At 36.2% G+C, this 25,145-nt stretch overlaps 3 protein-coding genes and 1 pseudogene across 3 annotated transcripts; 1 reads left to right on the forward strand and 3 right to left on the reverse strand.

Annotated features, from left to right (window-relative positions):
• Positions 1-2,364: 2,364 nt before the first annotated feature.
• On the reverse strand, positions 2,365-3,117 carry LOC141818549 (uncharacterized). Its single transcript, XM_074706031.1, has 3 exons — positions 3,112-3,117; positions 2,954-3,050; positions 2,365-2,871 (listed from the first exon to the last, which is right to left on the reverse strand). The coding sequence occupies exons 1-3, from the start codon at positions 3,115-3,117 to the stop codon at positions 2,495-2,497; spliced, it is 480 nt and encodes a 159-aa protein (XP_074562132.1). The 3' UTR covers positions 2,365-2,494.
• A 2,332-nt stretch (positions 3,118-5,449) lies between these two features.
• Positions 5,450-6,088, forward strand: LOC141821430 (small ribosomal subunit protein eS17-like). The gene has a single exon (XM_074708864.1). The coding sequence runs from the start codon at positions 5,518-5,520 to the stop codon at positions 5,941-5,943; it is 426 nt and encodes a 141-aa protein (XP_074564965.1). The 5' UTR covers positions 5,450-5,517; the 3' UTR covers positions 5,944-6,088.
• Positions 6,089-10,284: 4,196 nt separating this feature from the next.
• On the reverse strand, positions 10,285-15,908 carry LOC141821134 (uncharacterized). Its single transcript, XM_074708512.1, has 3 exons — positions 15,808-15,908; positions 14,901-14,957; positions 10,285-10,996 (listed from the first exon to the last, which is right to left on the reverse strand). The coding sequence occupies exons 1-3, from the start codon at positions 15,829-15,831 to the stop codon at positions 10,667-10,669; spliced, it is 411 nt and encodes a 136-aa protein (XP_074564613.1). The 5' UTR covers positions 15,832-15,908; the 3' UTR covers positions 10,285-10,666.
• A 6,695-nt stretch (positions 15,909-22,603) lies between these two features.
• LOC141818560 (uncharacterized) lies at positions 22,604-23,852 on the reverse strand (annotated as a pseudogene).
• Between the last annotated feature and the right edge of the window lie 1,293 nt (positions 23,853-25,145).

Raw genomic sequence — 25,145 nt, forward strand, 5'->3', positions numbered from 1 at the left:
AAATGACTCAACACTCATATTCAAATTTTTGAGAATCAATTATGCTGGACAAATACTTTTATTATGAATTGGCCTTAGATGCTCCTATATCACTCATACCTCGTCATTTGCACTATGCTCCAGAGGACTTGAAATGTTTATATTTGAACTTACTTATTTATTTTGAAAACTTTTTTTATTTATTTATAAGTTTGATGAAAATTTTATTGATAAATATGATTCACAAACTTTATTCATGGATATTATTTATGAACATTGTTAATAAATAATTTACCATCTCTATTCATTAACCTTAACAAGTTGAATACATATACATTGAGTTTGTTCATTTAAGTTTCATAATTATTCAAACTTGTTCATTTAATTACCTAGTGTATATTAAATAAACATAAATAAGCTTTTACCAATTCAAACATCAAACTTGCTCACGAACTTATGACTTACAACCCTAAGCAACAATCAAACTAATTGGGTTAAATGGACTAGACAAGTGTTTTACCACTGCGTCACACCCGTTGAGCATTAAAAATACGTTAGGTGTTTTAAAATGTCAAAAATGCTCTAATTTTTTTTAATGTCAAATTTAAGTGAAATTTCTAACTTGATGATCAAGAAGTAAACAAATATGAGCTTGATCTTTCGTAGCAGTTAAAGTGAGGGTTGTCGTATCTCTTTTTCCAAATGAAATGAAAAAAAGATTTAAAATTGTCGTAACCTTAAAGGGATCATAGCCCTTTATATATATTTAGAATCCGAATTAGTTATCAACCCATCAATAATAATAGAAAGCGGGTCAACGAGTTTCTACATACATAATTTCCACATTTAATATTAACCCATAATCAAACTTTATTGAGTTAATTCCTTATAACAAATATGTATGTTACGACATGAACATATAAATCCACCTAATGGAGAAACAAAATCCAACATCAAAGTTTTCTTCAAATTAAATGAGCACCTCGAAATGGCCAAGTTCGACAAAGTGGCATTGGAGAGATTGTAGATGCAATCATGTGTTAGAAATTTGAATGGAAATAAAAGGTGATAGAAGGAGGAAATTTCTTTGTGAATGAGAATATAGTCTCACATTGGAAATTTCAAGGCATAGTTATTGGTTTATATTGTGTTACAAGCATTAATATTGTGAACAAATGCATGAGGAGATGCTCTCTCTTACATATTGGTGCGCGGGGGATGCAAATCCAGGACTCGGATTGTACTGAACCAAGAGTGACTTGTGTGCGAGCGCGACCTGCGCAAGTCGAATACCAGACTGGTCAGGTCAAAATTTATCTAAGCGAATGAACCAACATTTTGCCACTTGAAAATATTTTTTTTTTTACTCAAGGATGCAACTAATGCATGCATAAATGCAATTTAGTGATGCATGAACGTATGGATGCAATTAAATGCATGCATGGATGCAATTTAATGGCATGAATGCAACTTCAACGTATAGATGAGAACTCTATATAAGACTCCAAGTCTTGAGTAAGCCAATCCACCTACAGCCCCATCTTTCTTTCTCTCTGTTAAGTTTTTCTATCGGCTTGACAGAATCTTGTGATAGCGTTCCGATACTATTTCAGTTCACCGCGATCTGCCTGTGTTTGATGGTCAACGCGATTTTGTTATTGTATCCTGGAAAACAGACGTCCATTGTGACCTCTAAGCATCACCGGAGTGGACGAATCTGTCTTAAGAAAACTGCGTTGAACGCAAGCCTCGACATCATCCACTCGACGTCTCGGCACTCGGCCACTCAGTGTCTCGGCACTCGGCCACTTAGCGTCACACTTGATGTCTCGGCACTCGGCCACTCGGGCCTCTAAGTGACTTGACACTCGATGACTCGGCACTCGGTGTCTCAGCAGTTGGCGACTCGACCATTTGCCCTCTCGGCAATCGGCGACTCGGTCATTCAGTTGACTCAGCACCGGTGATCGAGAAAACACCAGTCCCTACTGACAGCTTGAAATTATCAGTTCAAACCATCTCTACAAGATAAGTTGAATTGTCTTGTAATTTTAATTCAGCAAAGAATTAATCTCTCCGGTAAAGATTGTCCAACATCATGTTAGGTCTATATTGTGTTCACTGATGCAAGTTTCTCGACATGCTATTGTACGTGCAATGGATTATAAGCTTAAGTAGGACAAGGATGACCGGATACGTACTCAACAATTTTCACTCTAAATTCTCACAGATGCAAGAAATTAAAGACAGCAACCACCGGAGTAAAATTTTACTAAAGAGCGAGCAGTTCTTCACATAGAAAGAGATTCCATGAGCAAAGCTCCAAACAAGTAGCAGCTACTACACCCCAAAGGCCAAAACCAAGCATGCACCAACACTTTCCAGCCTTGAAAAAAGAATGAACAGTCCCTAACTCTCCCCCACATTGAACTTTCCTGCCTCCAAAAACCCTAATTATTATACCCAAAGACAAAGTTTAGCACCTCTGAAATCACCAGATGCACTAATATAATGATCACAAGATGGTGCAAGAATTTGGATTGTCTTGAGCACTGGCCACATAGTAATAATACTGTGTGGCATTGTAAGGATTGTAGTAGATTTTGTATGGATTCACAATCTCTTCTGCCATTTGCTGATTGTCAGGCATCTCTTTGTCGATCGCCTCTTCTTCTTCTTCTTTCTTGGACTCCTCTTGCTTTTCTTGTTTTGCTTCTTCCTTGATTGCTTCCTCTTCCTTCTTCTTCTCCTCCTCCTCCTTTGCGGGGGTGATCGAGAGGATGTCGGTACTGTGCCAAGATCTTCTCAGCTTCATCGCGAGGCCAACGGCATCCACCGACCCGACCACTGTCATTTTCTTTTCTTTGATATCGATTCCTATCGAATCGATTCCTGCAGGAGGAAAACATGCAGGTGCAGCAATTAGTACTGAAGCTTTTGGAAGGGGAGGAAAAGGGAGATGAGGGAGATTTGCCTGGAAGGGAGGAGACGACCTTCATGGCCTTCTGCTTCTCCTTCCCGCCGTTTATGTCCAGATTTAACACAATCTTCTGCAAATGAAGAAGAGAGATCTTTATATATCGCAAACAAAATCTATAACCATAATGAAACAAGAACACGCATGGGTCTCACCTTCATCTCGCTTGAATGAGGGGCGAAAAGGCACAAATGAATGAGGAGGAGGGGAAGAGAACCAGAGGAGGAAGAAGAAGAGGAAGATGGTTGTGGTCTACCTGAAGTAGAGTACAGTGAAGCAAACAATTATAGATAGTGTGGGAGTCTTGTGCCATCTATGGGATATAAAAGAAAAGTGTTTGGGCGTTTGTAGGGTCATTTTGATTTATCTTTAGCAAAGGGAGAGCACCTTTTGTTAAAATTTGTTTGTTTCCCAGGGTCATTTTGTTTAGCAAAGAAAGAGAGAGCATTTTGTTTTTGTTTTAGTAATTTAGGTATACAATTTTTACAATTCGATCAATTCTAGAGGTCATCGATCTAATCCCCCATGGAAATTGTTCATCGGGCAATAGAGTAAATCGAGAAATTATTTATTGATCTGACCTCATGAAAATTAATTTTTATGAAAATAAACTCTATTAGTGCTTTGTTGGAACCCAAGAACTTAGTGATGTTCATAATTTTCTCTTTATATGATTTAAAGAATCTATCTAATTTCACATAGTAAATTTGGTAAATACTGAAATAGGATTGTTTTTGTTTCACACAATAAAATAATTTTTCATTTTCTATTATGATTTATAAATTAAAATATCTTAATACTCTGAAAAAAAAATCACATAAAATGTGAAATAATACTTGACTTGGGAGAAAAACATAAGGGCAAAGATCAAAAGGTATTCCTTTTTTTTTTTATAGAACATCAAAAAGATGTCCTACTTTGAATGTTTTTATAAAAGGACATCTCATCTGTAAAATAACATACTTATTCTCTAATACTGTTCTCAGTATTATCTTGTCTAAATCTTAAATCGATCGGGTGCATTGTAGCAGTTAGAAAACTATAGCTATTATACAGTTGCAGTATCTACGATTTTGTAGCAGCTACAACTAAACTGTCACATAGTTGTAACAACTACAATTTCATAGTTGCAACAACTACAATAGTTATAATTTATAGTCGTAGTAGTTAAGATTTTGTAGCTGCTATAACTATAATAATTGTAGCAATTATGAAACTGTAAATGCTACCATATGAAAAATAATCTTAAACAAAAAGATTAAAATTCTTTGGAGCCTCCAAAAAACCTTTAAACGATATTTTTTAGGTCTAAAACTAGCTAATTATAAGTTACATTTGATAACAAATGTATATCTCTGAATAAGTTTTGATTTGATATATTATGCATCCCATAGTTCAACCCGAGATAAAAGTTATGATCTCTCAAAACTTACCTAACATTTATGGTTGTAATAGTTATGAGTTCGTAGCTGCTACAAATATATAGCAGCTACGGAACTATAGCAGCTATGGGTTCATAGCTGCTAAAATATATACCAGATACGAAATCGTAGTAGTTATAATTTCGTAGCTGCTATAACACGCTCCCTGTTCAATATTTAGACGGAAAACATAGAGGAGAGATAATAATGAGAAATAGTATAATGGAGGATAGTTGAGTAATTGTACATGATGAGATTAATGATGAGATTAAAGCTATCAAGTCGGATTAGGCTTGCTGGGTTGGTCCATCCCGTCAAATGATTTAAGCGGGTTGGATTGAAGTTTTATCAATCAATTTTACGATGGGTCTAGGCAAGTCGACTCATCGTAAAATGCCCGAGATCCATGTGGATCGGTCTGTGGTGAGCTTAGGTTGATCGCGGATTAAGAAAAGATTTTTTTTAAAAAAATTTAAAATTAAAGTGAAAAATTTAATGAGCTTGTGGGCTTTGATGGACCTCAGGCTGAGAAACAAAATATCTTTTAAAATTTAAAATTAAAATAAAAAATTCAATAGATTTATGATCTTGATCCATCTAATCTGCAATAATATTTTTTAATATTAATATTATATATTTATTTATTTATTTTATCGACTCTTGAATTTGTCCTGCCTAATTTGTAATGCCTTTAGATTGGATTGAATTGAAGATTTTTTAATCCATCAAAATATTAGGTTGATCCATCCTACTCCATTATATGATAAAATTTTAACGGATCGATCCGCTTCATTATGGATAGATCCGTTTGAGGTAGGATGCCATTTTGATAAATAAATTAAAGTGAGGCCTCGACTGTTCGGTAAAAAATTGCCCTTTTGATCTTTTCTCAAAAATAAAATTGTGCTTTTCCAAAATAGAAAGTAGAAACAATCTGTAGAATTTTCTTATCCGTTGGATCAAATGTTTCCCGAATCGTGAAGCAAAGATGAGGCTCTAAACCCTAGCGTATTCCGCCGCCGCCCATATATATAATCGCCTTCCTCCGCCGATCCAAAGGGATAGCGCCGGCGCTACTTGGAAGAGAGAGAGAGAGAGAGAGAGAGAGAGAGAGAGAGAGAGAGGAGAGCCGGCGACGACATGGGCCGCGTTCGAACGAAGACGGTGAAGAAATCGTCCCGCCAAGTAATTGAGCGGTACTACTCGCGGATGACTCTCGATTTCCACACCAACAAGAAGATCCTGGAAGAGGTTGCCATCATCCCTTCCAAGCGTCTTCGCAACAAGATCGCTGGGTTCTCTACCCACCTTATGCGCCGCATCCAGCGCGGCCCCGTCCGCGGCATCTCCCTCAAGCTCCAGGAGGAGGAGCGCGAGCGCCGCATGGACTTCGTCCCCGACGAGTCCGCCATCAAGGTCGACCAGATCGTGGTCGACAAGGAGACGATCGACATGCTTACCTCGCTCGGCATGGCTGACCTACCCGGTGTCGAGAAGCAAACTGAAGCTCCGGCCGCCCCAGCGTACTCGTCCCGCCCCGGTGGATACGGTGGCCGCCGGAACTAAGATGGTAGCCTCTTTACTGGACCAATTGCACTTTTATGTGTTTGCTTGTCTTTTGCATTTGAAATCTGGTATTTTGATTTAGGAACGTTGGTATCTTTGATATTATGCTGTACTTTCTTATTCCAAATATTGTTTGAGGTCATAATCTAATTGTCTTCGTGCATTTGTGGTGGTTTTTAAGCATCTCAGATTTCAATATCCGACGTTAGTAATTTTGGCCAAAAAAATTATGTCATCTACTAATGGTAACATTTAGTTCAGATCACTGCCACATTAAAAAAACACCAGATCCCAATTATTTGAGTAGAAAATTTGATGGGTTTTAAATATATTTGCATGATATTTGAAATAGAATTGATTTGTAATCGTCCAATTGATGAAGTTCTCCTTGACTTTTAATTTGTCATAATAAGATATTGCTTGAGCGAGCATTGTTGTGTTCATCTTGCTCTCAATTCACTTGTAAAATAAATATTTAAAGCAATATTTACAATATAAAATCTTATATTAATGATTTATAATTACAAAAATTACATTTTTAATGGAGAAAATCCATAACAGAAGTCCTTATTAAATTCTGGATTAGTGAATAATCCATTTTTAATTAGAGGGTATAGAGGGTTCACATGTTTCATGTGTTGTGATCATTTGTCGAAATGTCTAGGTAACTGTATATGCAGCTGCTTGGCCACTTTTTAGAACTCTGTCTAGTATGGATGAGATTGTTATTTATCAAGTCTAGAGATTGACAAGCAGGTGAGCATATGCGTTATCGTTGGTTCGTTTAAGTCAGCCCTTTCTAATTATTGTTTTTGTTGAGTTTCTTATTCTTTGACTGAACATGCTTTGATAAGGATCCTTTTGTCCCTTAACAAGGTCAGTTAAAATTGATTCTTTGTTGCTGTTTGTTTCGTTCTTTTTCTAGAAAAAGCTAGAGATGGTATAAGCTTAACCTGGCTCCTATTAACTTCTAAATAACAGATGTACAATGACAAAATTTGCCTTTTTTTAATGTTGTTTTAGTTGGTCTATGACAGTCCTGACCATTCTCATTCCTCCCTAGGCCCTTTGCCCTGTGTAGTTTCCTGAATACTGCATTTACAGTTAGAACCATCTATCAACCATGTTGCCATCAAACTGAGCCCCTGCTCATACTTTCCAGAGATATCCTTGAAACAAAGTAATCAACACCTTCAAATTTATTTAGAGCTTCTCTTGAGCTCCTAATGAAAATTCAATCAATATCAATAAGAAGAATATCCCTCTGTCAGGTCTCCAATCTTGTAGCAATTATTCCTTTTTCAGGCAACTTTACTTAGGTGACACTTGATGTTTACAGACAAATTAAGCAGCATGAACCTCATTTTCTGCTCTTCCACCTAATAGTGTCGAGTAAACTTACTGAAACTGATTCTCAAGCGACACAATTTTCACATATAGTAGTTGCTGTCAGTTTGCCTTTCCAAATACTAGTGCATCATCTGCATATTGTAAGATGTGTGGAAATTCTTCACTTATTCTTAAACTTGCATTACCTTTGATCAGTCCTGATTTTCTAGTTCTAGGAAGTTTCTATTTGGAATTATAATGGCACGAATGAATACCATTAGAGATTGTGGGTGGGTTATCTTGCCATAATCCACATCTGTTACCTCTCCAGTTCCTAGAACACTTTTAGAAAATACAGTGAGTTCATGTACATTTGATTCTGATTACTGCACAAACTTTAAGAATCTTATGCTTTTACCTGGGCTATCCTAAGTAAATACTTTGTACTTTCATCTCCAGCACTGTGGTTTGCATTTCCATGCTTGCTTTCATCTAGTTCATCATATCTCTTCCCCTTTTCCATGTACTAGAGATTAAACTTTGAAGCTCAGGATGATACAGTCAGTAGCAGAATTGGCTTATTATCAGATAAACTTCCTTATAGACCATGCATGAAGTATTATTTAGGGGTGCAGTTGAATTGAATTGAGTCAAATAGTATCAAAATATTGATATTTGAGTTCAACTAGTATATGTATTCCCAAGTTTCTTTTGAGTCTGAACTTGGACTCATGTGACTTGCAAACATAAGAATCTCTCCAAATCAAGACTTTTGTCCATGTTCAAATTTCCTTAATTTGAACACTGTTGTTAGTCATTAATGATTTTTAATCAAAAGTCATTGATGGATTTAAGTTTATTAGATTCACATAAACTAGGATATTTGTATTTTTCTGAGTCTCCTAAGTTTAGTCACACTCAAATTCCTTGAATCTAAATATTGTTCAATCATTAATGAGTATTGATACAACCTCTCCAAATTTGGACCTATGTATTCCTAGGAGTATTTGGAAGAAAAAAAAAATTCAGCCTCAAGTAGTTTTGGATTCTTTCACTTTAAAATTGATTATTCAGTTGGTGATCAGTCCTTTTAGGCGGTCCGACACTAATATTAGTTGTTGGATCGTGGTGATAGTGAGCTAAAACATGAGCGTTAGTAGAGTATTTGATTAAAATTGAATAAATTGAATTTTTTTGAATGAATCGAAATTATTTTGATTTAATTTTAAATTGAAACTGAAACTCACCACTAAGCGAATAGCATGTTTATAAATAGAGTGGTCAAACGGGCTAATGCATGGCGAGATTGGTTAACTCATTAAAAATTTATCGTATGGCGGGGCGGATTGGGCCGACTCACTAATTTGACAGGTTGAAAAATTTTCAATCCAATTCAAGATGGTTTGCAGATTAGGTAAGTCAGCTCACGAGCCTGTTAAATAATAAAAAATATTAAAAATATTTAAAAATTTTCAATTTGCTGGTCAATTTAAGCCCACTGCGGATCAATCTACATGGGTCGCGGGTTTAGGTGGATCAATTCATCTGAACTTGGTTGATAAAATTTTAATTTAATCTACTTAAATTACTTGACAGGACGGGTTCAATCTAAATTGACGACTATATTTATAAATAAAAAATAAAATTTTCTCTTATCCCAACAAATTAGTAGCATAAAACATATAAAAAGAAACAAGCACTTACCATACTGAGATATTGGTGATATAACTTGTCCTTCTCAAAATTTCGGTGGTGGAAAAGCCTTACAGATTATAGAAGATGGCTCTAGAGATTTACAATATAATTCTAGGGTTTTATGATAAGACTCAACAAAATAACAATAAAAATAATGAATTAATTAATCTATTATTTTTTGTCTTCGTGGCCTAAGCACACTTGCATCCCATCGTCTGGCCAAATAAAAATATAATACATAATTCTAAGATGGCCACCATGTATGATAATAAAACTTTAGTTGATCTACGTGGATGCTACCCTCATATGGAGGAAAATTAGTGTTTAAAAGAAATATTAATAACTAAATAATGATGTGCGATAGCGATCCGTAAATTTTGCTCGAGAAGTATTTAATCAATGACTACTCGGAATTAGGATTTTGAGCTTAAAATTTTCATAGACCTATAAAAAAATGTCCTAAATCCTTGAGAATGTGATAATACATCTAAAGACAGTCACCTATGGGCGCTTTACTCTCAATCATTCCAGATAACACTTGCATCTTGTGTCTTATCACGGTTGTTGATGTAGAGTTAGCCGATGCTTATTATTGAGATATTGCCATTGCATCTTCTCTGAAAAAAATTGACGACCCTAGGCCTTCTACCTCCACGTGACATTGCTCTGTCAAGCTTTTGCCCCACTACTCGATGACATGAACCGTCTAAATAAAATTCTTGAACAGAAAACAATCAAGTTCTATTACTCAATTCATCAAACAATTTCCATTACTAAAATCATGAAAATCCATTGAAAAATCAAAATGTGCATGTCTAATGAAATGCTAATCATTCATTAACGAATCATTGGCTAACAAACTTACAAAATAGATCTGTTTATCACAAAAAAAGATCCATTGCCCTGCTTCACAAAAAGATCACAATGAACTTTTGACAAAAGTTACGTCTTAATCTGAGTGGGGAATTTCATTTGTCGTATACATGTTTGTCTATGGAGTTTTGCAAAATCCAGAACAATAAGAACTAACAACTCTAAATATTTAAAATTTATTTTTCCAACTCATTTATATTCCACTCTTAAAAAATAGAACAAATTAGGTACTCTCATGAACCAATCCTAATTGTAAATCCTTGTGCATGATGGAGTCTGTATAAGTCATAAGAAAATCAAGGAGGCAACAATAATCAAAGGACTAAACCATAACTTTAAGGTGTGAATAAAAGAAAGATGAACCCTAACAAACAAACTAAACTTGTTTTTTCTTCTTTGCACATTTCCAATAGCATCTTGTTGCTCATTCAGAAATATAACATGTTAGTAAAACCTCAGCCTTTTCTCTTCATTCATGTTCATAACATCTAACAAGACCTTTTAAACAGGCAACATATTCATCTAGCAACTCTACTATTATTATTTCAACATACACACACACACACAAGAGACATTTTACTCCGTCACAGAGTCAGTCGATTGTTTTTCACAATAACGACGAGACAGAGCAACCCGATTCGCGAGCGATAAACTGAGCACAGCACTTAAGGCTGGATCCCTCTTAGTCCTGGTGAAACAGGTCATTCTTTCAAGATACACTAGAGCACACCACCATCTATCATACATAACAAGCCAGATTATTACACTTTATATAGATGTACAAACACAAGCAGCAGCCTGTTGGGCAGTTCGTCAACTGGACAGCCTACCATGCCGGAAAAAGGGGACCTGTGCCACCCTCCTTCTCTGCGTCAGGAACGCTAGTGTAACAGTAAAGATGGTTCTGCATCTCCCAACTCCAATCGTTTTTCCTTGACACAGTCAGTTGAGGCCATCGGTTGATCCTCACATAGTGGTCCCTGATCTGCCCCTTGCCTACATAGCTGGTAATGATCGAGTAGTTGCACTCGTGACCGCCCCAAACTTTGTCGCCAAAGTCTGCAGTATGGGATCCATCTGGGTTGAAGTATCGGCGCATTGGAGGACCAGAACATTTCCATGATGGATCAAGATCCCGCCAATATTCAGGAGCAGCCTACATGACAAAGATGTTAAAAGAGGATAAAAGGAATGACAACATTGTCATCAAAAAGGCAATCTTAGGTTCTGACCTAAAATAGTGTATTCATATAAATAATGCTGAAAAAAAAAACTTGATATCATACATTTTGGCGCAAGAAAATAAATCGATCTAGAGTAACTGATGCTTGAGTTCGTAGTAAATAGAAAACAATGTCATTAAGCTTCCATTGATCAGAGTGTATATGCTTCCTCATTGAGCATACCCTCTAAACACCATATGCACACAGTATACAACAACAACAATCAAATCTTATTCCACTAAGTGAGATTACGTAAAAAGGACAGTCTGGTACACAAAGTTCCCACCAATACGGGATCCTGAAAAAGGGTCTATTGTATGTAGTTTTACCTTGCTATGCAATAGGTTATTTTCGGGATTTAAATCTATGATCTCTAGGTCAAACGACAATAACTTTATCGTTATGTCAATGCTTCCCTTTTGAAATTGTTAGTGGTAATTTAAAATTGTTATTTACTATTAAGTTGATTGATGATAGAAGTTATACATCTTCTTAAATAATTAATTGAAAAGTATTAAAAATAGAAATAAGAATTACATATAGTATTCATCGACCTAGAAAACGTTTATGATAGAGTCCCAAAGAAAATTATATAAAAAATTTTAAAAAAGAGAGGTGTTAGTATAAGTGTATATTGAACTAATTAAGGATATGAATGAGAATGTAATGACAAGAGTGAAGATTTCACATGAATTAATCAAAGCGTTTCATATAAAGATAAGATTACATCAAGAATCAGCTCTAAGTCTCTATCTTTTTATATTAATCATGGACGAACTCACTGAACACATCCAAGATATGGTTCCGCGGTGCATATTATTTGCAAATGATATTATTTTGAAGATGAAACACATGAAGAAGTAAATACTAAATTGGTGGGAAATGCTAAAAGTGAAAGATTTTAGATTTAGTAGAGTAAAGATAGAATATATGAAATTTAAATTTAATAATATTAGATGTAATGAAATAATTGTCAAGATAAGAGATGATGAGTTGTCTGTAACTGAGAGTTAGTATTTAGGATCCTTTTTACAAAAGGATAAAGGGATTGAGAGAAATGCCTTTCATAGAAAATAAACGGGATGGTTGAAATAGAGGAGAATGTCAGGTGTTCTTTGTGATCATAAAGTATCTCTAAGATTTAAAAAGAAAGTTTACAAAACGATGGTTAGACTTACTATGTTATATAGAGCTAAATGTTGGACTATGACTCGAACACATGAGCAAAAGATAAGAATTATAGAGATGAGGATATTAAAGTGGATATGCGAACATATAAAGATAGACTAGTATATCAATGGTATCTCTAATGTTGGATGGCACACTAGCAAAGAGGCTAATATGAAAATTTTGTTTAAGTGCATAATACTGCAGAAAATGAAGAGAATCACAAACAGAAAATGTATAGCTTCAGACAGATCAGCACTGAAAGCTGGATGAAGATACTGCAGCTAAAACAAAGCCAAATTTGCTGGAATTCACTTCATTGCACAGCAGCACATGTGAATGAGCAAGCAGCAAAATTTGCTTCCTATGAAATAAATGAAACAGAAGGAAAAATAGAAACTGAAGTAGGAAAGGAATTTGAGAAGATTTAAAACAATATTAATTAATTAAATATGAGCAGGAAATGAACTAAGCAAATTTAAAAAGAAACAAAGAACCGTGAATCTATAGAACAGAAGAAAGGACCGACTGAGATTGGAAGAAATCTGGAGATGCTGGAACTATTGAAGGGGGAAGGAAGGATATGCAAACCAGGAGATCTTGTTGCCAGCAATGAAGTGCACGGTGAAATAGATCTATTAGCCAAGAAATCTAAAGCTATCACCAGAGAAACCAGACAAGTGGGAGTTAGGTGCAAAATGTTGCATTTGATATCAAAAGAATTGCTTAGCAGTAGTTGAAAAAGCGGGTAATATTGGGGTGAACCAAAATGAGTTTGGGTAGAGCAAGATTTAAGTTGTTTTCTAGGTAAAATCCTGTAGAAGTAGTAATGCACCATGTAGACCATCCTCATCAAGGCAGTGACAGGAGAGTTCCAACTGGTAGGAAAAAAACCCATAACCCTTGGGGGTTATCCTATGCATAAAGAAGAAACACCTTCAAGCAAGTATTGTTACAAAGTCATGGATGAGAATCAAGTGTGCATATGAACTAGAAAAGATCCAACAGAAGTTTCCTAGGGCATTAGAAACAAAAGCATGAAGAAATATCAGATTCCTATTGCCAGGAGCATGGATGGTAGTTAGTTCACAACCAAGAACAATACTAAACCAAATTCTGCTTTCACAAAAGTAGACTCAAGAAGAGCGGGTACAAGGCAAAAAATTCTTATGGACTCCAAAAAGGGTGGGTCTTGGCGTAACAGATGCTAGTGGGAGGGGACTAAAAGCACAAATTCTAAAACCCTATCTGTTCTTGCCTAAACGGCAACTGCAGTCATTCCCATGAATCCTTCCTTGCCTAAAGGGAAGTCAAATTGCCCTTTAGTTTCTACATTACATACTAAAGTGATTCCCTGGGAAGGGAAGATTATTATACCTACAGTATTCTGGTATAGAGCCACTTTTGATCATATTAGAGGGCCAGAAAGAAAAACACTTGTAGGGTATGTAATCCTCCCTCAATAAATTTACCACTCTTTCCTATAAGTTTGCATTTTAAAACTACTCTTACACTGTTTTATGGATCGACCAATCCTGGTTGTCCCATCCCTCTCTCGTGTATGCTCCCACTGAACTTAATGAATATAGGTTCACGCCCCTCAATCCCATAATCTTCTTCCGCTATGCATAACTTGACTCTTCCAAATTTGGGCATTTAAGAGCCTCTATCACCTACAATGGTGGATATCATAAGGGATGGCAATTTGCCTCATTCCGATGAAAGCCTACCCCACCCCACTATGACTAAGGCTGCTTTGCTTTGCCTAATATGTAAATAGGGTAAAGTAAGATAAAACTCACATATAAAGAATGGGTATGGGATGAAATTTTTATGCCCTGCCCTGACCCACCTTACCCGTCCCAAATTAAATTTAGTTAACAATATGTATTTATATTTTAAAGATTCTTATATGTATTTTATTTCTCGCTTCAAACTGGATCTACACAAGAAGTTGGACAAGGCATGGATAGGGAAGAAGAATGCAACTCAAAACCCACCCAACCTAACACATGGTTCCTCTATGAAGTACTGATGGGAAATTAAATGCTCCATCCTATTGTCATCCCTACCTTTAGGTAATCCCCTTTACCAAGGCATTGCTAATTAGTCTCATATGGGCAAGTGTGATGGTCAATTATATAAATACAAATTGGTCACTTTTGTAACACCTCGAGCTTTCGAGCATTTAGGATAAGTGATTAGTTAATCTAGTATCATAGCAATAGGTCCAAGGTTCAAATCTTGCCTATGTAGAAAGCGCACACACTAAAAAAAAAAGGTTAGCTTTGTACCTCCGAGTCATGATGGTCATGTGTATTGCAGATAAGAGCCTCCATACTTATTGGTCCCATATGGACAAGTGCAACGGTCCAATAAATAAATATAAATTGATGACTTTTCTAATAGCTTGAATTTTTGAATAAGGGGTTAGGCAATCAACTTTACCCAAAAAAAAGTAAGATCCCTAATTCTTTTACAGAACCAATATATAAAGGTTATTGAGGAAAAGAAGAAAAACAGTAGTTGGTGATTACAAGATCATTGATTAATCAAATCACAACTGAATTGGATGGAAATGAGTGTGCTACTTATTCAATCATAGATTCTCATGTCCTTGAAGCTGAATTCAGCTATCAATGGAGCAAAGAAGTGAGTAGAATTGCATACCTTCTTAAAACGAAACTCCCAAACATGATCACACAGATCGTCCTTTGTAATGCGAGTCTGGAAAATTAAGGTTTACTATAAATAAGAAATGTGGAATAGCCACACACATACATATTCTGTGAATCATGAGGTTTAAAAAACATAGATCTAAACAATAGTTCAAGACCAGCCGAAGTATTTGATAAAACAAGAAAGATTAACACAATAAGACAATGTAGCCATATAGAATGACAATGAGTCTGAACAGATGTGAAAATAGTATTGCTCAAGTGTTTATAATTGAACATCAGTCTCAAGTTAGCAAGTATGCAACATAAGCATAACACTATAGCAGTGTGTTCTTGCTTCATGACTATGACAATTAGATCAATCAAAGATATAAGATATTTAATTGCAAGAGGAGCAAATCTATCAGGTAATCGAAAATCAAGAAAATATATTGCTTTAAAAGTGTGCCCTTTACAATTTTGGACTTTCAACATGATAAACATTGCATGCCTTGAGATTCGAAATAAAGGATTGAAATGGCAATTGACATCATTCAGCCTATGAAAGACATTAAGTTGGAATTAGATTTGTATGCATTATTAACTTTGTCCTAGGACACATCAACAAGAATCGACAAATGGACAAATTTGAACTCAAGCCACTTCGAATGAACAAGAGTAAGCTTAACTATCAATGATCTATATTCCATGTCAAATCATTTTAGTTAATGTTGTAATTTGTGTTATGGAGGTGTGCTAAAATTTATCAATAGGAATCTAGCAGATCACACGATTCAGTATATAAATAGATCAACAGTAGCAGGACTATCTTTGAACAATCTCAAATATCCAGATACTTAATATTCTGATGTAGGGAACCGAACAGAAGGCAATTTTTAAATCTTAAGGTTGTATCTTACCCTTTTTCCATCCATGGTGCACATGGAATAAGCTGCTAATCTTGATGCCCCACGTAAATTTGACAATCGCGAGACATGGGCTTTCTCTTTCAACAATTTCTGGTACTGAAACAAGAGCTAAGGGTTTTATGACAAAGAAATTGGATGGAACAAAAACAATTAACAAACTGGAAAGACAAGCAGAAGAGAGTTGATTCTTTAAATTAATTTTTTTTTTACAAAACCTTTAGTATAGATGATAAACAAGTATTTATTCGTTTAATCTGGCAAAGACTTAAAGTATCATTTCATGCTAAAATTTCAATATGGAAGAGTCAAGATGATATAGACCAGCTCTAGTACATAATGACTGAGGCCAACTTTGGTTGGTTAATCCGATCAGTTCATCGATGGTCGGCTAGTATGATGGTTCTAATGATGATTCTTCACGTATTTCGTGTGTACCTTACAGGTGGATTTAAAAAACCCCGCGAATTAACTTGGGTTACAGGTGTGGTTTTGGCTGTATTGACCGCATCTTTTGGTGTAACTGGTTATTCCTTACCTCGGGACCAAATTGGTTATTGGGCAGTCAAAATTGTGACAGGCGTACCTGAAGCTATTCCTGGAATAGGATCGCCTTTGGTAGAGTTATTACGTGGAAGTGCTAGTGTGGGCCAATCTACTTTAACTCGTTTTTATAGTTTACACACTTTTGTATTGCCTCTTCTTACTGCCGTATTTATGTTAATGCATTTTCCAATGATACGTAAGCAAGGAATTTCTGGTCCTTTATAGAATCATAGATATTTGTAATTGATCATATCATACTGGCGAGGAACGATAGACAATAATATTTCATCATTGCTAGAAATATGGATTATTGAAAAAGTAAGACATGTTATTTGGATATTTTTCTTCAACTTCAAAATATTGTATTCCTTATTTGATTTGATATAAATAGTTGAAGTAGATTTTCCGAGTATAGGGTGGATTATGGGAGTGTGTGACTTGAACTATTGATTAGGCCATGCAGATATATTATTTTATCTGCCACGTTGGAATGAATTCACAGCCAAATGTGTCTCCGCATCCAACCATCATGTAAGCCCCTTATGTACTTATGTAGTAGAGGATAGGCCGGTTCGCTTGAGGAGAGCCTTTTCCATGATCATACCTGAATGATGTCTCTCTTATAGTTTAAATTATAAAACAAATATTACACATGTAATCAGTTTTATTAAATCTTGTGATGAACCTAAAAAATTTATTTTAATCAAGAAAAAAGGTATTGGTGAACCCAAATCAGAATGAAATTATAATTAAACATTTTATACTCTTAGGAATATATTTATCTTTGACTTATTTTGTAATTTAAAAATATTGTAGCCCACTAAAAAATTTGTTGAAATTATTTGATTAATCAAAATATTATACACTTTAAACTGAACTTTTATGATTTAAAGATTATAAATTTTTTTATCTCTCTCAACTCTAATTCTTGGATCCATCTACGATTGCATGTATGTAAAATGCAACCAAAGTATAAGTAATTTATAGGAAAAAATAAATTAAAAAATAATTTATAGAAAAAACTTGAAATGATAGTTGCAATTATATTATAATAAAAAAATTGTAATTAATTACAACAATAAAACTTGTAAATAAATTATAATGAAAAAAATAAAAGTAATTGCAACAAGATGATTTAATATAATTGTAATGACAAAACAATAACAAAGACAAAGAAAAAGAATTAATTGTAAAAGTTTGTTTTTTTTTTGTAGAGATCCTTCTAAATTTTTACTCAATGGTTTATATGTTACTCTAGTGCAATCAAACTTTAAAGCATCTCATTTACAATGATATAGAATTAATCTATAGAAGAGAAAAGAAAAATAACTCTCAATCTCTTCTTATTTCAGTAAAAGGTGAAATCAGCCACCCCAGAAATCTTTTGAGCAAAGACTCATAGGGGATATGTATAAGTGATTTTCAAATGATAAAACTTCAAATTTAGGCTTATATGCAACCATTAATTCACCTAAGAAACCTATTTGTTCAACCAAATGGCTAACTATTATGTAACAATCATTTGAATTATTACTCATAGGGGATATTTATAAGTGATTTTCAACCGATAAAACTTCAAATTTAGGCTTATATGCAACCATTAGTTCACCTAAGAAACCTATTTGATCAACCAAATGGCTAACTATTATGTAACAATCATTTGAATTATTTATCCATAGAGTTTGATTGACCAAATAAAAATATTTAGTTGATCCAAAAAACTATTTCGTTGATAAAAATGGATAACAATTATCGAAAATTAGGATGTGGGATGTCTAGGTAAGTCACTTATATTAGGTATTGGTGCAATCAAGCCTAGTTTGGTCTTGATGAACCAAGGTTTGTATTTGTGTTTGATATTTAAATAATATGTTTGTTGCTGGGATATGTTAAGAAAATCAAAATTGACTAAATATTTGACAATCGATGAAGTCAAAATAAGACGAGGTCGATCTCGTCTTATTTCGACAAGTAAATTAAAAAGGACTAGATGTTTTGGTGATGATAGTAGTTTAGGGAGGTCAAGAAAGATTAGATATTTAATAGTGAAGAAAGTCCTAACAAATCAAGAAGAATTAAATGTTTGATAGTGATAAAGTCCAACATTGTTGATGTAATAATTCCCCAAGTGGTTTGATATGACTTTGGTTGTTCATGTGCAAGCAAAGGTTTTAGTTAGATTTTTTTCTATTGTATTTGATGTATGTGTTTGAGTGTGTAGGTACTGCAGGAACACACATGAAGCAACTTTAGGGTATTGGCCTAGTGTGACCAAATTGATAGTTCAATAGCTCGAGTTTCATAGAAATCGAAGAAAACTACTTGAGACAGATCAAGGGATTGTAGGACCAGGAGAGACAGCGAGGATGAGCTAAGGGAAGCACATGAAGGATGACATAGAAAGGAGTCGTGAGCTTGGGAGCATTTAAAGGACATGGGACTTGAAGGGAGAAGGCTTCAATCCGAGGTCAAGTTACAATGATAAGTCTCTAGTAAACTGTAAGGGTTAAGTGACTTGAACTAATTGGGGGGAAGGGTAGAACTCAACTTAGAAAGACTCTACCTTAAAAGTCATGGTCGGGGGTTGCTAGTAGACTCGTATTGGAGATCAATCGATTGAAGACTGAGAAATTTAATACCCCAAATAAATTCAAAGTTTAAAGGTTAATAGTCGACTAGAGGTTCAGTCTAATAGGTAATAATTGTATTCATATAGTCAATGAATTGAATAATTTTGTTGGTAAGTTTTCAATGAATTGATGCCTCACATTGAAAGCAAAAAAAAGTCATTACTACTCGATAATGGTCAAATTGCGAGGAGCAGTTGATTGATTGCGATAGACCAGTCGACTATGAGGCAACAGACAACATTTACAGCAAGAACTCGAATGCTATAAAAGGAGGCTTAAGAGGAGGCTTCAAGGTTAACGAAATAGAGTTGAATAAATCCGATTAGAATAGTTTGTACTTTTCATTTTTATTCTCCTTTGTAATTCCTTGTAACTCTTGAGCATTGTAAAAGATTTCTCCACCTTTGAGTTTGTACCAAAAAGAATAAAAATATAAAGGCTTTCTCAAATTAATCTGCCTAAAGGATCTAAGTTGTGAAGTGAGAAACCACATTACATCAACATATTAGAGTTTGTTCTCTTATATTTATGTTTTACTTATATTTTTATTGAGATTAACTCGTCTTGTAGAGTAAAAGACGAAAGAGAACCACGTCGACTATTCACCCTCCCCGATAAATGGTCCATTCAAAGCAAGTGTTTTTTATTGGACTAATCGCCAAGAGAGCAACATAATGATGGCCAAGATAACATATGAACCACCATCCTAAAGAAGACTTCAATATTTGGAAGAGAAGGATGAAAGTATGATTTGAACGAATTTCGCAATGATGCAACCTATTATGCAAGGATTCAAGTTCCTAGTGGATAAGAAGGGGAGAAAAATCAAAAGTGTAAATGGACCAAAGACGAAACCGAACTTAGTGAAGTGAAGGTAATTTGAATGGTATTTCGATCGCCCATCTACTTAGATGTCTTATTATTAATCATGGAAGCTTTTTGTTAATAACCACTTAACCATTATGGACCATCAATTGCAACATGAATGATCGACGCCCACCTTCGTTCAAGGAGCTCGAGATAGAGAATTTTGGTCCCAAGGCCTAGCGTAAACAATGGGTGCATGATATTTCTGATGTAATAGTCAGGAATCAATCTTGTAGGAATTCACGACTTGTCATTCATCTCACCATGTACTTCCTGTCTTATCTAAATTTACCTCCATCTATAGTCATGGGACCGACTCTAAGAGGTCATTGACACGGTGGATCCATTTTTTTTTAAGATAAAAAGTTTTGGGAGTTTAGAATGAAGAACTTGGACTAGAGCACTCAAGGAATATCGGCCTGATGGAAAAGGTCAACCTCATGATTCACACAATCTTGGTGGTTGATGAAAAATTTCTGTAGGACCGAATCGGTCACCCTTAGAATTAATCAACGTAAGTTGAATACCTAGTGTCAACTAAAAAAAATGATCCAATATTCTAAAATTTTAAATGTATGCATATATTCAACCCCTTCTAGCCCAGTGGCATTAATGTTAATGGACTGTCCTCCGAAGTTTGGTGTGATGGTAAAAGTTAGGACAAGTTCTCATACAAGGATTTGATTCTCACGCAGGGCATCTCATATGTCTGCGGTATTCAAATCACTCATGATACTAAGCTGATGGCCGATAAAAAAAATTTCATGATTGTCGAATTGATCATCTTTAGGATTAATCGATTTGAAGAGTTATATATGGATCGATAAAAACAAACCACTTCTGCGTCATGACCAACTGCAGTTTTTCGATTTATCTCCTCACATATGGTCGTGGAGCCGATCGTATGGGACCGCTAAGGTAGCGGATTCCACCTTTTGTAGAAAATAAAAACAAACCAATCTTAATGGACCAAGTCCTGCCCATAGTTAGTTAACAGATTGCACAATGCAGCTCAGGCTGTCTCTGGGTGCCTGTGGGCCGAGTCCACGCTAGTCACGATTGTGATTGGAAGCTCAATCATCGCTTCCCTCACGTGCACCGGCCACTTGCGCACGTGTCAAGCGTGCTCGCCGCTTGAAGATGAGAACTGGCTGGCATCATCCACATGCCATGCCATGCCATGCCACTGTGGCATCACGAGGGAGCTCATCGTGTCACATGAGAGGGCTGTGGCTCTGCGCCGGGCTGGGCTGGCCGCATACGCCCCCCCGCACTCGCACCCTGCCATGTGGACTGCGTCCTCGGTCTGCGTGCCATTCAGACCACAACCGTCCATGCGGACTGCGTCACGGGACTACTGCCACCGCCGCACGGCAGACTACGCCCGCATGAACCGCATTCGCAGGCGCATGGGCCGGCACCGCAGAGAAATAGGATGGGGTTATTAGCGACTAGAGTAGGGTTACGACGTGTGTTAGGGCTAGCGACTAGAGTAGGGTTACTCACCGACTCTATTACGCTGTACAAAGGCATAGATTTGTTACTATTTTAGTATACAAGAGAGAGAGAGAAAGAAAAAATCTATAAAAAGAGATGAAATCAAAGACGTTATCATGCTGCAAAAGGTTGGAATTCGTCAACTTAACGGCTCCACACGATCGGCCCTCCGACCATCTGTGAAGAGGTAAATCACGGTGAATGCGGGACTGACCAGGACATGGTGACCGAGAATCAAAGACGTTATCATATTAATACATGTGGAGGAGTATCATTGAGGTGTTAAGGTCCTCCTAAATCAAACTTCATAAATAAATCATTTCCATAATCAAATCCTCACCATTAAATAAAGAACGAAATTGAGATAATGCCCTCTTCATAATGATCAACGATCAACTATTATTTTTTAATATACCTCCTCATAAATGATTGTAAAATCCACCGTGTGAAACTATATTGAGGTGGTAGATTCCATCTTTACTGAAGAAGTTCACTTCTAAAATTTTTTTTCCCAAGAACTAGTCATCTAGATTCAAATTATAATCCTCTTAGTTCACCACATCAGTGGCAAATACAAAATATACATGTTACTCTACTTAAGTTCCTATAGAAATAGAATATACATTAAAAAAAAGGCATTTGTCATTAGTTAATTATTAGAAACTCATAAAATGGCCATGCAAAACAAAAAAAAACTCATAAAATGTGAAAAGCAAAATAATTAATATGACCAATAAAGTTACAAATTCATAAGAAAGAACTCATTAAATATATAGGTAAGGAGATCTTCTTCTTCTTCTATTCTTTTTTTTTTCTATTTTCTTCGATGTGAAAAATCAGAAAACAAAGGTACATCTCATGGTGCCTGCACAAAAGCCTGTCTCTGGCAATATTACATGCTTACAAGGTTCCATCACATGCATTCATTCCTCAGGTTAATTCAAACCTAAATGGGTGGCACAGTAAAGAAAGAAGTCTCCCTTCCCTAGATAGATTTACTACTCCTTCAATCGTACAGAATAAAAGGATTGATTCATTGATGACAACCTAAATCTTCAGAGTTTTTACCTCCAACAGCAATAGTGTGCAAAAAAATTAGAACTTTTCGAGTTTTTCAGTGACAAAATCAAATCTTTAAGGAAGGAAGACTAGTTCTTCACATAGATTAAAGACATGAAGGAGAACAAGAAGCTCGACGAGTTACAATATTAATTAATGGCTAGCTGCAAGACTGACAAGATATATATAGATCACCTGTGGCAGACGCACCGGTAGCGGTAGGCGCTGTTCATGGGGTCGCCGGCGTCCACCGGAACTTGCTCGGCGCTGCACTTGAACCGGCAACCTCTACACTCGTTGTAGGTGCAGGTTGGAGCCGTCGAGCCTATCAACTCTCGCTTGGCCATTCCACTCCTTGCCATCAGCTCCTGAACGGCAAAATATGTGTAAAGAAAATGTGGTCGAGCAAGAAGATTTACGAGTAGGAAATGATCTTACTGCTGATGCAGCTGCGACGACGTCCTTGCGCGGTGGGAAAAGGCTTGAGCGATCAGTGACTTGCCCTCCGAAGCCTGTAAGCAAATTGGCGATGTGAGTTCAAAGTTCAATCAGCCTGAGAAACTAGTGTTGGATGTTTTGACCTGTAGGGCGGCAGAGAGCAGAGACGAGAACGGTGAAGAGGAGGCAGAAGAAGAGGAAGGAGGTGGTGGGGTTGGTGGAGGGCATGGCCATGGCCGGCGGCTTAAAGTCGGAGTGGACAGAAAGATGAGAAGTGAATGGAAGACTGTAGAGAATGTGAAGAATGAAAAGAGGAGGAGAATGTAAGCGATGCAGGGGATTGCTAGTCCCAAATAGCAAAGGAACGAGGTCCCCGCTTCATGCAATGTTGCAGTCACAGTACTGAATGACAAAATTGACCATCAATTATTACCGTGCACGCTTGAATGATCCTCTTGTCCCACGATTTGAATCTTGAAATCTGTTTTCTGTCTCTTGTCCATCATCTTGTCGATTTTTTCCTTGGCGTTTCCTCGAGGTAGGTCGCTGGATTTGGGATTGATTCCACATGCATAATAAATAACAACAACAAACATGAACTTGAAACGATTGTATATAGCACACAAATCATCTGTAGCCAAGGAAGAAGACTGAAAATTCTCGATCTGAATCTGATCCGGATCTGAAATTGAGCAAAATAAAGCGAACAAATTTTCAAAAACTGAAAAAAAATCGATCGATCTAAGGTTAATAGCATAACTACACAAAGACTGTTTCATCATTGATCATGGCGGAAATTGGGGGAAAAGAGGGAAATCCACAAAATGCAACAATCGAAGACAAAAAGAACTGAATAAATGTCGCCAAACAACCGCAATTGGTTTGTTTTGGGATCAGAATTGGTATAGAAGATTCAGTCACAATGCGTTCAGAAACACGGACCGAATTGCTTGCATCACATCCCAAATCGCAGAAACAACTGCACGAATCGACGGAAATCATCACAGACAAAGTAAAGCAAAATAAACGACGGGCGATCGGAGTTTTTTGATAAATCAAAGAGTGGATCTCCGCCATATTGCTGCAGTTCTCTTTCCTCGAGAATCAAATGATGCATCCACAGCTTTCAGCGGAATGGAACGAAAACCCTCGATGATCGGCGAGATCGCAAGAGATGACGATGAATGAACGAAAGGGAGGAAGCCGGGAGAAGACGGAGATGGCCGGAAGCCGACGGGATCCTGGTTGAGTTGAGAAGAAGGCTGCTTGAGTTTGGGCGACGTATTTATAGTCCGACTAAGGAAACCCTAACCGCCTTCAAGCTCATTTGAAATTGAGTTTTGAATTAATATTTTAGAATATTTTGAAATGGGCATAAAATAAATAAAAGATACCCCCTTTACCTAAAAATAAAAAATATTTTTATTCCAGTATTATTATTTTAATATTTATATACTCTTTATATATTCAAAGAATATAATATTTTTATCTCTACGAATGTGGTACAGTGATAAAATAGTTAAGTGAACAAATAAAAAAGAGTTCGAATTTAAATAAAAATGAATATTCTAAAGGTCGGCTTTTTAAATTGTTTCCTTTCACAATCCACATATAAGATTGTTTTTTTTCTTTTTCATTTACCATAAATTTCACTTCTGGCTCCTTTGTCCACTTTTTCCTTCCAATAAGGTGTTTATGATCATAAATTGAGCTTTAAGTACTCTCTCGATAAGTCCCACTCTAGCCAACATCATCTATTATGTAAGTGGTTTAATAGCACGAGAACTGTTAAAGATCAAAGAAGGATGGTATAAGACATTTGAAGGATCACAAGATATCGAGGCACAATATTGATAATATAAGGTTGAAGAAGATGAACTGCATAGGTGAAGCTTGAAGGATGATATGTGGCTCTCGGGGCATAGTTGAGTTGGTTACGACGAAGCAGAGTTGCTGAAGTGGGCAATGATCGAATCTCGTCGAAGCCGAGGTAATGCCCTCCTCTGTCGTGGCTAACTGTAGTTTTTTGATTACCTCATCACAGATAGTCGTGGAGCCGACCGTATGGGGTTGCTGGGATGGTGGATTCCACCTTTTACTGAAATTGAAGGATGATATGTGGAATGACCAAGGGTTCGGTGTATTTGAGGAACTAGAAATCTAGTAGGAGATGACCCTTGGTGGTGAGGTCAAACTACGAAAGGTAAGTTCTTATGTGAGTTGTGAGATAAATATTCTTAGGAGAGAGTCAATCTCAACTTCAACAAAGACTCAATTATTAAGAGATTATAGTCA

The sequence above is a fragment of the Curcuma longa genome, chromosome 2, assembly GCF_044706935.1.
Source record: "Curcuma longa cultivar G26 ecotype Majalengka, Jawa Barat chromosome 2, ITB_CL_G26_1.1, whole genome shotgun sequence".
Lineage (NCBI taxonomy): Eukaryota > Viridiplantae > Streptophyta > Magnoliopsida > Zingiberales > Zingiberaceae > Curcuma > Curcuma longa.